Here is a 16,174-nt window from a genome sequence, read left to right as displayed (position 1 = left end):
CAGGGAACCACCATCCCCCAGTGCAGAAAATACACGGCCGCATTATGTCACCCAAAATAATAATGGTGGTAAATATAAAGCTACGATATTTTCCATGGAGCGTGTTTAGAAGTGGGGGTGTGCACGGACCACGAGATTTGGTTCAGCACTTTGGAAAACAGCCGGCATCAATCTGAAGTGCTTTGTACATTGGTTGGTTTGCCTCAAGGTCCATCCGAATCTGTTTCATTTCCCCCCCCATCCCCCCATTTCATTACTGGAAAAACAAAACAACCCTTCATCCCTTCTGGCAGAAGTAGATGGTATTTGCAAGCATGCTAACCCCTACAGAGTAGATAAAGTCTGCCAAATGACAAATAGATGCAGGGAAGTTTTGCCAGGTACCTTTAAAAAAAAAGTTTTGATTTTAGCAGATACTTCTCTGCAACTTTTTTTTTTGGAAGAAGAGTTTGGATTTGATATCCCACTTTATCACTACCCTGAGGAGTCTCAAAGCTGCTGACAATCTCCTTTCCCTTCCTCCCCCACAACAAACACTCTGTGGGGCTGCATGTGGAGGAGTGGAGACGCGAACCCGGTTCACCAGATTACGAGTCTACCACTCTTAACCACTACACCACACTGGCACTGACATCTGGATTGCTAAGGCGCCCCAGGGACTCTGATTTGTGCTACCTCATACAGTTCCTACTTTGCCTCTGACAAGCCCAACATTCCTTTGAGGCACTTCACTTTGGCTCAGGATTCATCCAAATCACATGCACACCTCTATTTACAATACTAGCTAACTCATAAGATACACTCAAGACATGATACAATTGAAGAGTACAATTCCTTACTCCTGAGCATTTTTAAGCTTCAGGGTTTCAGATGGATGTATTTCAGTATGCGTGTAACTCTCCGACTAAAAATAAATGGGGCCTAAAGTGCTTGTGTTTCCTTGGATCATGTGCAATATTACCATTATTACTATAGTATTTAATCATATGCTCTAGTGTAATTGCTCCATAACTTCTCTTCACAGTATTCAGTCCTCAACAGCTGTGTTCTGATACATCCTGTGTATTAGCCCTACACCACAGAGATAGAGAAAGAAAGAGACATGGCAAAAATGTATAGGACAAGTACAAATATATGCTGGAAATGTGAAGAAAAAGAAGGTACCTTTTATCATATGTGGTGGACTTGTAAGCTAATAAAAGCTTTCTGGGAGATGATATATAATGAAATGAAAAAAATGTTTAAAATAACCTTTTAAAAAAAAAAAAAAACCAGAAGCTTTTTTATTAGGAATTATAGGTACCAACATTCCAAAGGAGCAGAAAAGACTTTTTATGTATGGAACAACAGCCGCCCGGATGTTACTAGCCCAGAGATGGAAAGAAGACAAGGTCCCTACTAGAGAGGAATGGCAAACTAAGCTGATGGACTATGCTGAAATGGCAAAACTGGAAAATTCAGAAACCAAGAGGACAAAAACTTTATAAAAGAATAGGGGAAAGTTATTTAGGAGACCACTGTAAGCAGATGGAAACATTGGCAGGATTTTGATTTCACTTGCAGTGTAACAAATACCATGGACAATATGGATTGATATAAAAGTTAGTGTATTGAAGAATATGCAGTTGTTAATCTTCTAAATAGGACCCCATGGAAGGGGTGGAGGGAAGTCATGAGATTCAGAGGAATCTCTGCAGGTGGATATATATTTGGATTTTTATAACTTTGTATTTGTAAAACCAAATAAAAATGATTTCAAAAAAAGAGAGAAAGAAAGAGAAAGATAGATATATTACATTCCCCACTCCACTGTATTTGGGTTTCTTTAATCTGGGCAGTTTATGACTGATTCAGACATGTTGGTTTTGTGGATGTGGAAATTATTGTATTGTTCTCAGGATTCTATAGTAGGGTTATCACGTTATCTACCATGTCAGGTCCTTCTGGGTTTTTGTTTATTGTTTTTTCGACCATTTAAGGAAATTGTCAACAGGTCAGAAAAAACCCTCTTCAAACAGGGGGCAAGAAGTCCTGTGAGGGATGTCCTCTTAAGATTTAGTGTCAGGAGTATAACGTATTCCTGGACACCGCAGAGTTAGACGCAGACTTTTCTGGAAGCTTCTGGCTGTTGTGTAATTGACTGGACAGCACAACGCAGGAACTCAGCAACTCACTGGATAACTATATACAGTATTTATTGAAGCAACTAGTATCCATAAGTTACTATTTACAGACTTTACAAATAAAAGAAACAAAACATAAAATCTTTTCCTCTCTGTCTCTACACTGACCACTTTCTCCACACCAACATCTGCACCACACACTAACCACACTAACCACAAAGCTCTCACACAGAGCTCAGTCTTTAGGAACTTATTGACCAATCACAGGTCGTTGCTAAGGGTCTGAGAGAGAGCAGATCTGGGCTTTCTGCCAACTAGCTAATTGCTTGGAGATAGACAGCTGAATTTCTGCACGTAGGCAACTCTGAAATCTCTAACATTCCCAGAGGCTCCATGTAGAGAGGCGGGTACAATTTTTCACATAGAGAAATATATGTGCAGTTAAACAGAAAGTAGCTGTAGCCACTTGTTTGTATGAACCAGCTAACACTAGCAGGCTTTCCATCCACCCACCCATTTGGTGGCCAGTAGAAGACCAGCTTAACCAGTAGAAGAAAGTGGAGGGACACCTCAGATCAATCCAATGCCCCTCACCCAGCCCAGCAGAAAGGGGTCTGGATTGCAGCCTAAGTCTTTCTCCATAAGGTAGGCCACTATATCAAATCACTATTTCAGCTGGCCTTTTATTTCCTTTATTCAGTTATTCAGTTCCACTATATTCATTGAAAAAATTAGGGCCCCCAAATGGAGAGGGCATTATTCAGGATTCCCTTTACACAATTTTCTGGGGTGTCCCTTCCCGGCAAAGTCAGCCCTCGCCATGGTCAGTCATATCCTAATACTCCCTAGGCAAAACTACCATTATGTACTCCATGTGTGACAGCTCTTAAAAAGTGTTCAGATACTCCAGCTACTGCAAAATGCTATCACCAGAGGATTGGTTGGAGTTGGCCAAGCAGAGCATATTATTTTGGTTTTCTTCAACTGGCACTGGCTCCCTGATTGTTAGCAGGCTCAGTCCAAATAAGTAAATTAATTGGGATTTGGGTATATTAAAGGCCACTTTCTTCCATATATGCCCCCCCCCCCATGTGCCCTCTATTCAACATCCAAGGCCTTGCTCTGGATGCCACTGCCAAAAAAAGTTCAGTAGATGTGCACTTATAACAGAAACTTCTTGGTAGTGCAGCCAGCATTGTTGAAGGCCCTCCCCAGAGAGGTCTGCCGTTTTCAGGCTCTTCAGAAAGCCTTTATAATGTATTTTATGCATACAAATTCTTTTTATTGGGATTGCAATGTTTTTCTTTTCATTTTAAATCACTGTATTGCATTATCACTGATAAAGAAGAAACAGGATACAAATTATTTAAAAATATGACATTAAGAGAACCAAAGATAGTTATAATCCCTTTCTTATTACTGCATTTGCCCTTTTCACTGCCACTGCATATAACAGTGAAGTATACAGTAATAATAGATGCATTCAGTGCTTTTTTTCCTAATAAAATGTTTAGGGGCACTCTCATTTTCCTACCCATATTGAAATACTTCCCCTCAATGGGGCCAAACTTAGATCCACAAAATGTTTAGGGGTATGTGTACCCTTGCGTCCCCCCCCCCCCGCCCAGACAAAAAGCACTGGATGTATTAATGCAAAGATGTTAGAGGCGAAACCACTATGGCAGTTTCATAAAAGCATGATCACTCGGTCTATTGCAAGACAAACTTAGAAACTATTAGGTCTGACGTTATAATTCATTGGAAGCATAAAGAAGAGGCAAAAATGTGGCGATTGCCATATATGACATGAGTGGTAGCTGAGATATTTGATGCTCAGAATATCAACATGTTTAGCTCAGTTTGTAAACATTTCCTAAGAAAAGCAGGAAGTGAATTCCCGAAGACTGTGCCCAGGAGTGTCATTCTGTAATCCTATACATACTGGGTTGGAGCCATGTTTCATCATGCTTAGAACAGACCCACTGAAATCAATGGAATCAATTATTTCAATCAGTATACTGTAACCATGATGGGAAGTCAGGGTGCAACCAACTTACCTGGGAATAAGTCCCACAGAACTCAATAGGACACCTGTACAGACATGTACCGTATACTATGGACGGCAGTATACAAGTGACCAAAGATTTAATAAACAATTTTACATTAATAATACATGCCGTTAAACCAGTGCAGTTGTTCCGAAAATGATTCACCCAAGAAACTCAGAAGAAATGTGGAAATTAAAACTAGGGGCACTCACCATTATTCCAGTAAGCAAGCAGACTCCTTTCCCACAGTACGTATTAGGTACCATATCACCATATCCAATGGAGAGAAAAGTTATTGAAATCAACCACATTGCTCCAAGGAAGTTGCTAGTAACATCCTGTTGGTCATGATACCTGGGGAAAAAAATTATAATCTCTTTAACCACAAATTCTTCAACAGTGCTTTTCTTTTTTTGGCTTTGAAAATAACTTTGGCAGCTTGTTCCTTCTCAAGAATAGTTTTGTTACTTGAAACATATGCTTAAGATGCATGTTTTGCCCCCTGTGGGGCTGACCCACAAATACATGCATGCAGCAGCATATACAGTACATGCCTGCCAGTATATGGGTTGTTGCTATCAACGTATACAACACTGATCTCCTCTTAGAGGAGAAAAGCACTTGGGTCTTGAGTTCAACATACAATCAAAAATTGAAATTTTTACTGATAATCCTTTCCATAATCATTGTCGCTATCTTCTTCTTCATCTTGCTTTTCTGCTCTCCCAGACTCTGAGAGCAGCTTATACATGAGAAAATACAATAAATATTTGATTTTATTTATTTAGAAAATTTCAAAACTACTTAACACTAAAAACTACCCAAGTAGCATACAGTTAAACAGGTGTTGGGAACGGGAGTAGGCTGAATCACGAACTGCTCCACCCTTCACAAGCCAGTTGGACAGGTGAGCGAACCAGTCATAGGATATCAAATGATTTAAATTTACTTGCTGTAGCTGTGAAGGCAGAATTTGGAGCACCCTCTAAGTGCACTCATGATTCTCCCTTTCCACCTTGAATTCAGTGTCTTTTGAATTGGCACCTCTTTTGGTCACTATGCAGGGCAACAGAAAAAAGTCACTGAATTTAACAAGCACCAAATTGAAGCATTGACTAGAAAGGAAGGACCAGGAACATACATACATATAGGCAAATCTCAATTTTAGTTTCCCTTCACTTCTCATTTTCCCATCTTAAGTTTAATTTTATACTCCAGTTTGCATTTTAAAAAACATCCATCAGCTCTCTAATGCAAATTTCTCTTACCGTGTTTCTCCTAAAATAAGACACCGTCTTATATTTTTTCCGCTCAACAAAACACAGTATGGCTTATTTTCAGGGGATGTCTTATTTTAACCGCGTCGCATCGGTACGCTGCATAGCCACACCTCTCCAGGCTGTTTTAATGGGAGGTACCACGTCACTATGGCTTATTTTCGGGGTATGGCTTATTTTTGGGGAACGGCTTATATTTCGCAAATGCATAGAAATCCTGCTATGGCTTATTTTATGGCTATGTCTTATTTTAGGAGAAACAGGGTAATATAGACATTTGTGTTTGCAATTTTCCTAATAATATGCACTTGGTTGTGGAGCAATTTTCCCTAATATAATACATTTTGCATGTTGTTTTTACAAATGCATGCATTTAAATACACAGTTCACCCTAGTAGTAAATGCATTTTTAAATACTCATTAGTTGTCTGGACAACTCAACTGCAAAATCAGAAGTGTGGATTTTTAAAAATGGCTGTGTTTTGGTTCTCATATTGTTTTGGAAACCGCAAATTAGATAGATTTGCCTTTAAATGTGAACTGGATCAAATCTCTTCCCCAGCCCTACTTATATAGTGCACCCCCAGTTCTTCCTTTGGAATGTGGCACCATGGCTTCCCAAGTCCAGCACCTTATGTCACATGATGGCATGGGATGGCCAAATGGGATTGTTTTTCCTAAAACTATCTCATAGGCCAAATGGAGATGCTTGGCGGGCCTAATTAGACCTGGAGGTTCCCCACTGCTGAAATAAAACATAATGTAACGACATAATATGAAACAATTAAACACAAGAACACAACAGAAAATAAAAACAGAAAACAGTGAAATACAATAAAGATAAATGATCCCTGGACAGTTAAGTCCAGTAAAATTTGACTATGGGGTGTGGCACTCATTTTGCTTCAGGCCAAGGAAGCCGGCGTTTGTCTGCAGACAGCTTTCTGGATCACGTGGCCAGCATAACTAAACTGATTCTGGTGCAACAGGGCACCGTGACGAGTGCCAGAGTGCATGGAAACGGCGCATAACTTTCCGCCACAGTGGTACCTATTTATCTACTGGTATGCTTTCGAACTGCGAGGCTGGCAAGAGCTGGGACAAAGCAACAGGAGCTCACCCCTTCATGTGGACTTGAACTGCCAACCTTCTGATTGGCAAGCCCAAGAGGCTCAGTGGTTTAGATCACAGCGCCACCCACGCCCTAGTGAAATACAACAGAGTCAGAAAATATATATAAACTTTAAGGGTCAAGGCTGGGTGGGATTCAACTAATGAGTCCCTCCAGTGGAAGCTCATGCAAGCACTTCTGCTTGCACAAAAGGGCTTTGTCCCCTTCCCCATGTGCCCCCACAATTGGTGGGAGGGGAGAGGGAGAGGGAGAGGGCTGGAAGACCCCACAGAACCGTGAACATGGGGAGAAAAGGGTGAGTCATTCTATCCAGCAAGCTGAAGCACTTCTGAAATGACATTGAATGCCACCTGATACATTTTCAGGAGGCACCTAAAGCAGATTACCTTGAGACTTGCAGAGGGAAAGGTATTCTAGATTACAGGGCCACCCACAGAAAATGCTTCTTTCTGGTTCATTGCCCCATACCAATCTGATGGGCGCAGTGCCATAATAATAAATCCTAACATTTCAAAAACACAGATCTATAATCAGTATCACAATAAGCCACCAATTAAATCCAAGTTAAAAGCATAAAAAGTTCAGTAATTAAAAGAAAACAAGTTGTAGAATACAAAGTTCAGATAGGTTAGGGGAAATAATGAAGAATATATGCACATAGCTATTACTGGTATTACCAATCCAGACATTGCTAATCACTACAATGCTTAACAGTGCTATGCTATATTTTAACAGCAGAATTAACAGAAGCAGTTTCACAGGTTTCGCTTGAGAGAAGAATCTTAATTATCAATGTCCTTCAGATGACTTTCCCACTGTGTATGTATCCCTATTTAGTAGCACACTGCTCTGTGGTGTTGATCAAACGTTTTCTCAGTTTTTAGCTGTAAGGCAAGGCAATGCCAGAAACAACCCAGTGTTAATGATATTATACAGCTGTGATTTAACAGAACTTAATTGACTGTATTAGTAGTCCCATTTTTCTTTGGCAAAGCCATTAGGTTCATAATAAGCAATTCTAAAGCCACTGACTTGCAAGCGATACCCCTGGTGTCATGAAAAGAATCCCTTAAGGACTGCTGCAACAGATATCATGATCTTATAATCACCGATTCAATAGTGCACAGACTGACTTGCAGCAATGTAGCTGTTTTCTGCATCATGGGAAAATTAAGTGTAGAGCAGGTCAGTCTTGTCGTGCAATTTGCTGTGCAACCTCAGTCTGGAATGTGCAATAAAAAAATATAAGATACATGAGCAAAAAAAGCCTCTGTAGTAGAAAAAAATCATTCTCAAAGTGGCTTACAAACAAGAAAACAATACAATTCAAAACCAAACACTGCAAAAATAATTTCATAATAACATAGCAAAACAACACAATATCTAACATAACAACATGCAAAAAACAAACAATTCAGAACTATAAAAATAAAAAAGGCTGCTATCAAGTAGGGATTTGGGGGAATTGAGTTTAGTTCACATTCAATGGTGAAGTTCACTTTCTGGAACAATATGAGAATGAAACACACAGCTGCCCTTCAAAATTCGCACAACTGAATTTTGCAATGCAGTTTCCAAACCAATGTTTACAAAAATGCTTATATTAGATAAATGTACACATGCAAAGGATAAATTAGTGAAAATAACATACAAAATGCATTATATTAGGAGAAATTGCATGCAAAATTGTGTATGTTAGCCACAACTGCATACAAAAGGAGACATTCACACAAAAATGCTTAAATAATTTTATGAGGATTTTTTAAAAAAATCTACCTATCATTGCAGAAATGTGGAGAACTAAATTTTAGATTGGAAAAATGAGACATTGCGAGAACCGAAATTAACAGATCTTTCCATCCCTACTGCTGAACATGCCAAAGCTCCAGGTGGGGTTTTAGATTGTGAATCTAATGTACAACATTGTACATTACTGTAAATAAAGAGGGAAAATAACCCTGTCTCAAAGTCATTCAACTTTCTTTCACTCACACTGCCTAAAGTGTTTTGGTGGAAGAAGTTGAATACAGAGGAAGGCTACTGACTCGAAACGGAGAAGAGAAAATGGAGACATGGCATCTTTCATCATTGCTAGCTTTATGCAAATGCAAACACAGATGAGACAACAGGTTTCATTCAAAGTGCCTACTGTTAAGCTTTAATAGTTAATGAAATGTTATGACAGCTGCAGAGACAGGCTTGGCTTTTATATCCTCTACTGGATCTTCTGAAACACAACACAAAGGCAGGTGTCTGTGTGTGTGAGTGAAATTTACAACAGGAAACAGCTTAAAGCAAGCTAGGGGACTGCAGTTGGTAGATCAGCAAGTAATGTCAATGTGGCTAATGCAACAGAGATGAGGAGTTAGCAAAATATGACTCATTTGTAGTGATTTGTTCTGCTGTAAATCCTCCCAATGAGCACCACAAATACATAGAATCCTAGAAATGTAAAGTTGGAAGCGACCAAAGGGGTCACCTAGTCCAAGCCCCTGAAATGCAGAAATCTTTTTGCCCAATGTGGGACTTGAACCCACAACCCTGAGATTAAGAGTCTCATGCTCCACCGACTGAGCTATGTGGGTAGACCTTGTATCATTTCTGGTAAAGACATACATATGGGGTTTAAATACTACTACATCGCAACAGGTGGGAATTCAAAGGCAAAGGACCGCTCAAATAAACAAGCACTTCAAATATATTTTATACAGGAGAAAAACCACAAAGTGAATAAAAAGCAGCTTTTAGATAGAAACTCATGTAACATTGTACTTAACTCCACTCAGGGATACTGATTGCATTAAATAATAGTGAGGAACCTCTAACCCACAGGCAAGCCATGGCTACCTAGCCCACACTTGACATATGATGTCAAATGTCAAGCAGGTAAAAACATGGGTCATTGGAAAGCTGGATCTACAGGCATCACCAATCAGCAGACTGACAGCAACTGCAGAGTACAATGCCTTTGTAAACACCATCAATCAGCTGATTGTTGGCACTTGCAAAGCCTTGTTCCTTTGCCCAGGCAGTTTGAACCATGTAGGCAAAGGAAAATGGATTACTTGACAACATTGTGACATCAGGTGATTTTCAAGTGGGAAGCCCCACTCACCTACCAAACATGGCCCATGGGGGAATTAAGGAACCAGCATACTGGATTATTCAAATTCCCCATCCATGCATTAAACTACGGGTGACAATGTTTTCAATTTGTGGCAATCATCTGACAAAATAAGTCAATTAAAGAAGCAAAATACATTGTTTGAAGCGTGGCAGACGAGCATAAAATAGTTACCGTATATGATCTAAGGCTGCATATACAATGGTACCTCGAGTTACAAACGCCTCAGGTTACAAACTCCGCTAACCTGGAAGAGTTACCTTGAGTTGAGAACTTTGCCCCAGGATGAAAACGGAAATAGTGTGCCAGCGGCGCAGCGCCAGCAAGAGGCCCCATTAGCGAAAGCATGCCTCTAGTTAAGAACAGTTTCAGGTTAAGAATGGACCTCCGGAACGAATTAAGTTCATAACTAGAGGTACGACTGTACTGTACATTATACATTTAAAGCACATTGCCTCCCTGCAAAGAATCCTGGGATGTAATTTGTTAAGGGTGCTGGGAATTCTAGCTCTATGTGGGGTAAGCTGTAGTTCCCAGGATTCCTTAGGAGAAGCAATGTGCTTTAAATACAATGTATGTAAAGGTAAAGGTAAAGGTAAAGGGACCCCTGACCATTAGGTGCAGTTGTGTCCGACTCTGGGGTTGCGGCGCTCATCTTGTGCTACTGGCCGAGGGAGCCGGCGCACAGCTTCTGGTTCATGTGGCCAGCATGACTAAGCCACTTCTGGCAAACCAGAGCAGCGCATGGAAACACTGTTTACCTTCCCGCTGGAGCGGTACCTACAGTGGTGCCCCACGAGACGAAAATAATTCATTCTGCGAAAATTTTCATCTAGTGGGTTTTTCGTCTAGCGAAGCGGCAATGACAGCCGCGTTTTCGCTAGACGAAAAAAAAAGAAAACATTTTCGTCTTGCGAGGCAGCCCCATAGACAAATTCGTCTTGCGGGGCAGCCTTCCGCTAGACGAATGCCTTCGTCTAGCGAGTTTTTCGTCTTGCGAGGCATTCGTCTAGCGGGGCACCACTGTATTTATTTACTTGCACTTTGACATGCTTTCAAACTGCTAGGTGGGCAGGAGCTGGGACCAAGCAACGGGAGCTCAACCCGTCGCGGGGATTCGAACCACCGACCTTCTGATCAGCAAGCCCTAGGCTCTGTGGTTTAACCCACAGTGCCACAGTATTGATTAACCATGTTTTGCATTTTAAAAGCTGAGCAGATTAACTCTTGACTAATTATATTTTTTGTGAAAAAATTCCATTTTGTAACCTATTATCTATATTTTTAGAGGCTGGATTAGTACAGCTGGACTAAATAAACTAACCATTTGTTAAGTGTAGTCTACTCCCCTATTATGTTTGAAAGAAAGTACCAAATTACTGGCAGCTGACAATTCTGGAATAAATTGGTCCAAAAATCACCACGCACACTGCCCAAATCTCATTCACAACCTGCAGGAAGGCATCAACTACCAATTTGTGCTTGTGTTTCCCAGACACATTTGTTTGGCTATTGATGAAGACAGATGACTCAGCCAGATAATTCTCAACTTTACAACAGAGCATTATATAATTTGTGGAATCTAACACTAGCACTTTTGCATTGCCACGTCTCTTATCAGGAAAGTATTCTGGAATGATACAACACGGCATTCAAAATTGTAAGAATGAAAAGCAGAAATATTCATCTACCAACGATACACTTTAATAGGATTCGAGCTTTGCAATAGCTCAGTCCTTCAAAGAGAAGTTTGAGGAGAAACCTCTGCAGGACTCTTCAAGCAAACAGGCACTGAGTTTTCCAAGAAGGTGTAAGTACAATGTGCTCCTGGAGGAGCTGTTCATGTTAAGCATGAATACGAGCAGGCCTTAAAAACCATTCACTAGTAACTAAAATGTTCCTGCTCCTTCTCACACCATGCCACTGACTTTAGCAGGGAAAGAATCACTCATAAAAGTCTTTTTTTTTTTAAAAAGGCAATAGTCCAGATTCCTTTACTATCCCAGGTCCATAGTACAAATTGTAATTGTGGAGTCCTCCTTTCCCTTAATGTGGCTCAAATGCACATTATGACTCCCAACTTTATTACTTTTTTGCTCGCAATTGTGTCTGTGGTGAGTGATACATCCCACTTTAATGGTTACAATAGCTGCCTGTTATCTGATCACAATTGCTACCCATCATTCCTCCTTGACAGCCGTTTCACATTCATCTTAATGCCAACAAGTAAAAAGAAAAAAAGAATTAAACTTTACTTCTCAGCTTATCTGCTACTTCATGCAGAGCTGCCTGCCTCAATTCAGCCTGATCAACACCGATAATCTCATGAATACAGTTCACGATCCAGCACTTTGCTTTCTTAAACAATGGAACAAAAATTACTGAGAAGATAAATAGACAGGAAGTAAATGTTGACTTCCAGATATCCCCTCCCCCCCAAAAATAATCCTGCATAACACTACTGATCTGAGCAAAGCACAGACCTGTTAAACATTATACAGCTAGACTAATTATAGCGAAAATGGTACAGCCCACTAAATCTGAAACTTGTCAATTTGACACTGAGTAGAGTAACTAGCTATTAGATGTCCCCCAAAATAATAAATCTTCTGTCTTTTCATCACTCGTTTAAATAATAGGTGGTTGGAGAGTGGTTTCTTTCTTTTTCTTCTCAATACACTGCAGGATTTATACATATATTCTTCTTTTAATTCATTTACTGGAAGGTGATTTTAGTACAGGGAAGAGGAGCTGTGTGACCTTCCCAGTCCCACCAACCGGATGTCATATGAGATGCAGGTACTCAACAAGATGGGGAGCAGGAGTGAGATTGTGCTAGTCTTGTGTCTGCAGGATTGGGCACCCACCCAGAGCACCTGCACCCCATGTGGCGTTATATGCCTGGTAGGGGGAAGCGAAGGCACTTGCTACTTTCCCATACAAAGACTCTTGTCAGCCCCACCATGAGTATGTAGTGAGCCTCAGTCACATGGACATGAATGAAAAGCAAAACATCAGAAAGGACGCTAAAGAACAGGTCCAAAATATACGATATTTCTATGTAAACAGAGAACACTAAATGGGATGCATACAAGCACGTTGTGCAGGATGTCATTTAGGGATCGAACTGGGTACTTTCTTCAACTTCTACCAGTCAGGGAAAACATGTTGAAACATTAGTCGTAAGTAGGCCTACTAATTGTGGTTTTGTGTGCCACATACTAGAAGATTAGCAGTGGCACTCCATAACCTGCTTTGTTCCCACGTCATACTCTTCAGATAGCCGTTCAGCCCAAGTAACATGATTTGAAAAGCTGTATGAATAAGAGCTCAGCATAGCAAGAATCACTTTCAGTAACCTTTGATAAGATAAAGAAAGATAGCAATTATAATGCTGCTACAGTTATTACAGTGGTACCTCTGGTTACAAACTTAATTCGTTCCGGAGCTCTGTTCTTAAGCTGAAACCGTTCTTATCCTGAAGCGTGCTTTCACTAATGGGGCCTCCTGCTGTGCACGCCTTTGGAGCGCGATTTCCGTTCGCATCCTGGGACAAAGTTCGCAACCAGGAGCAGCTACTTCCGGGTTAGCGGAGCTTATAACCTGAAGCGTTCGTAACCAGACGCGTTCGTAACCAGAGGTAAAACTGTATTAAAGGTAAAGGTAAAGGGACCCCTGACCATTAGGTCCAGTGGTGGACGACTCTGGGGTTGCGGCGCTCATCTCGCTTTACTGGCCGAGGGAGCCAGCGTACAGCTTCTGGGTCATGTGGACAGAATGACTAAGCCGATTCTGGGGAACCAGAGTAGCGCACGGAAATGCCGTTTACCTTCCCGCCAGAGCGGTACCTATTTATCTACTTGCACTGTGATATGCTTTCGAACTGCTAGGTAGGCAGGAGCTGGGACTGAGCAACGGGAGCTCACCCTGTCACGGGGATTCGAACCACTGTGTTAGCCTTCTGCATTTGATCAAGAGAGCTCCATTCCCTGAAAACTTGTTAAGTGTCACACAACTTTGTTGTTGTGGCTGCAGAAATGTGACCTAGCCACCCTTTTAGAAGTTGATGAAGTTGCCAAACAAACACAGAGTGAGGGGTCCACTACAGATGTTCACACAAAAGATGCCTTCACACAGTTAAAGGGCAATTAGGTCATAGAAGGACTCACTAGAAGGACAGATCCTGAAGTTGAGGCTCCAGTACTTTGGCCACCTCATGAGAAGAGAAGACTCCCTGGAAAAGACCCTGATGTTGGGAAAGATGGAGGGCACAAGGAGAAGGGGACGACAGAGGATGAGGTGGTTGGACAGTGTTCTCGAAGCTACTAACATGAGTTTGGCCAAACTGCGAGAGGCAGTGAAGGATAGGTGTGCCTGGCGTGCTCTGGTCCATGGGGTCATGAAGAGTCGGACACGACTGAACGACTGAACAACAACAACAACAACAGGTCATATTGCTGGTCCCACCTGAAGAGCAAGTGAGTTAAGGACTGATGCCTGCAATGCAGCATGGAAATCTATGCATGCAGACCTCTGTGTGAGTGAGTAGCTTTCCTCCTGTTCTGGAATCATAGAATCATAAATTACTCCCTGCAATGCAGGAATCACAACGGCAGCATCCCCAACCTCTGCTTAAAAACCTCTAATGAAGGAGAGTTCAACAAATTCTGGGGGAGTCCGCTCCACTGTTGAACACCTCTTACTGTCACAAAGTTCTCCCTAATGTTTAGGCGGAATCTCCTTTCTTGTATCTTGAATCTATTGTTACTTACAGGTCCTGCCCTATGGAGAAAACAACCTTCTTCCATCTTCATGAGTCTGGCTTGGTTTTCCTATCCGCAATTTCAACAATCCACAGTTCTCTGTCATCAAGAACTGTGGCTTGTTTAACATCAGAAATGAAGGTTTCCAATTTCTTCCTTGTGGATGTGAAAGGAGAGGAGAGGGTGCATATGAGCCTCAGGGTTGCCATGTCTCATTCATGTAGCAGAAAATCATGGTTTCTCATTACATCTGAACTGGACCAGTGCTTGGTAAACATTATAGTCTGTAAACAAGTGAAATCAACCCCCCCCCCCGAATTTTAAAATCCATAAAAATCCAGAACCTCAAGCTTCCTTCACTGTTTGAAGGAACTCATTATAACCAACACCCTGCACTGTTATCTGATGCCAGTCTGAGGTTGTCCTAATATCAATGACAAGAAAAGGAGAGGGCATTGCTTCAAGATAGAAATCCTAAAATAGGCAGAGGGTTAAAGCAAGAATTGGGAGCACTTGTGCCCTCCAGATGTTGTGGAATTACAACTCCCATTATTCTTGGCCATTTGCTATGGTGGCTGGTGCTGATGGAAAGTGGAATCCAAAAACATCTGGAGGGCCGCAGGTTCCCCATCCTTCATTTATGTGCCAAATCCAGGACACATTTCCTTAAGCTTTTGGAACTGGACACCATTTAAGAATGATCTAATTGTTTATCTTATTCAGAAACTAGTCAATTAGCAAATGAAATTTGCAGTTTCTAGCCCTGTTCATTTGCTACTCGGTTGCAGCTGTCATGAAAAGTTGTTCATTCACACTGACACCGCTAAATCAACAACTCCAGATATTCCTGGTTGGGTACATGAGAGCTTAAAAACCATCCTGGTTCATTTCACATTGTTAGCATGTCAAGATATTTAAAATTATAATTTTTGCCAGTATATTTGCTCCTTCGATAATTGGGAATATAAACAGTAGCGCATGGACATAAACAAAGCATTTAGAGCTAACTGACTTGATGAAAGCATCCCAAATCCAGTATGTCACTTGCTGCAGAACATAAGCCGTCATCTGTTTCAGCGATGCCTGATAAATCATTCATCACATATCTAAAGGAGACTTATTTACTTCCCTGATGTACACAGTGTAACACCTCTTGGTGCTTCACTCATTCTTCAATGACAGTCCCCGAGTCATTATGTATATTGGAAAAAAGACCATGAATCCAGCAGCAAAGAGGAAAGCATCCCATACATTTTATTTTATGGATGCTCAGTTTAAGACAATATACTGGGGGAATGAGGATGAAACGGGAGAACGCAAAGCTTTAATTCAGTTCTGAGGAAATGTTGAGGAACACTTAAAAGAATTCTCACGAGGGGGAAGCAAGCTTGTTTTATGTTAAATGAACATAAAACAAAAAGCTTTCCAAACAGAGATTTGTTTATTTTTAAGTACGCAGGACAGAGTCTCAAACAAAGATCACAGAATCATAGAACTGTAGAGTTGGAAGGAACCCCTAGGGTCATCTAGTCCAACCCCCTGCAATGCAGGAATCTCAGCTAAAGCATCCATGGCAGATGGCCGCCCAACTTCTGTTAAAAAACCTCCAAGGAAGGAGAGTCCACAACCTCCTGAGGTAGACTGTTTCACTGTCGAACAGCCCTTGCTGCCAGAAAGTTTTTCCGTATGTTTAGTGAGAATCAACTT

General features: G+C 41.1%; 1 protein-coding gene across 2 annotated transcripts in view; it reads right to left on the bottom strand.

Annotated features, from left to right (window-relative positions):
- Positions 1-16,174, bottom strand: part of KCNN2 (potassium calcium-activated channel subfamily N member 2) — an 87,055-nt gene that overhangs the window by 19,846 nt on the left and 51,035 nt on the right. For both annotated transcript variants that reach the window (XM_033163703.1, XM_033163704.1), the window contains exon 5: positions 4,384-4,525. In XM_033163703.1, the coding sequence (XP_033019594.1) occupies positions 4,384-4,525 (142 nt within the window). The remainder of the gene's footprint in view (positions 1-4,383; positions 4,526-16,174) is intronic.

This window comes from Lacerta agilis, chromosome 11 (assembly GCF_009819535.1).
Source record: "Lacerta agilis isolate rLacAgi1 chromosome 11, rLacAgi1.pri, whole genome shotgun sequence".
In the NCBI taxonomy this organism is placed as follows: domain Eukaryota; kingdom Metazoa; phylum Chordata; class Lepidosauria; order Squamata; family Lacertidae; genus Lacerta; species Lacerta agilis.
The sequence above is the reverse complement of the archived record's forward strand: the minus strand, read 5'-3'. Positions and strand labels throughout refer to the sequence as shown.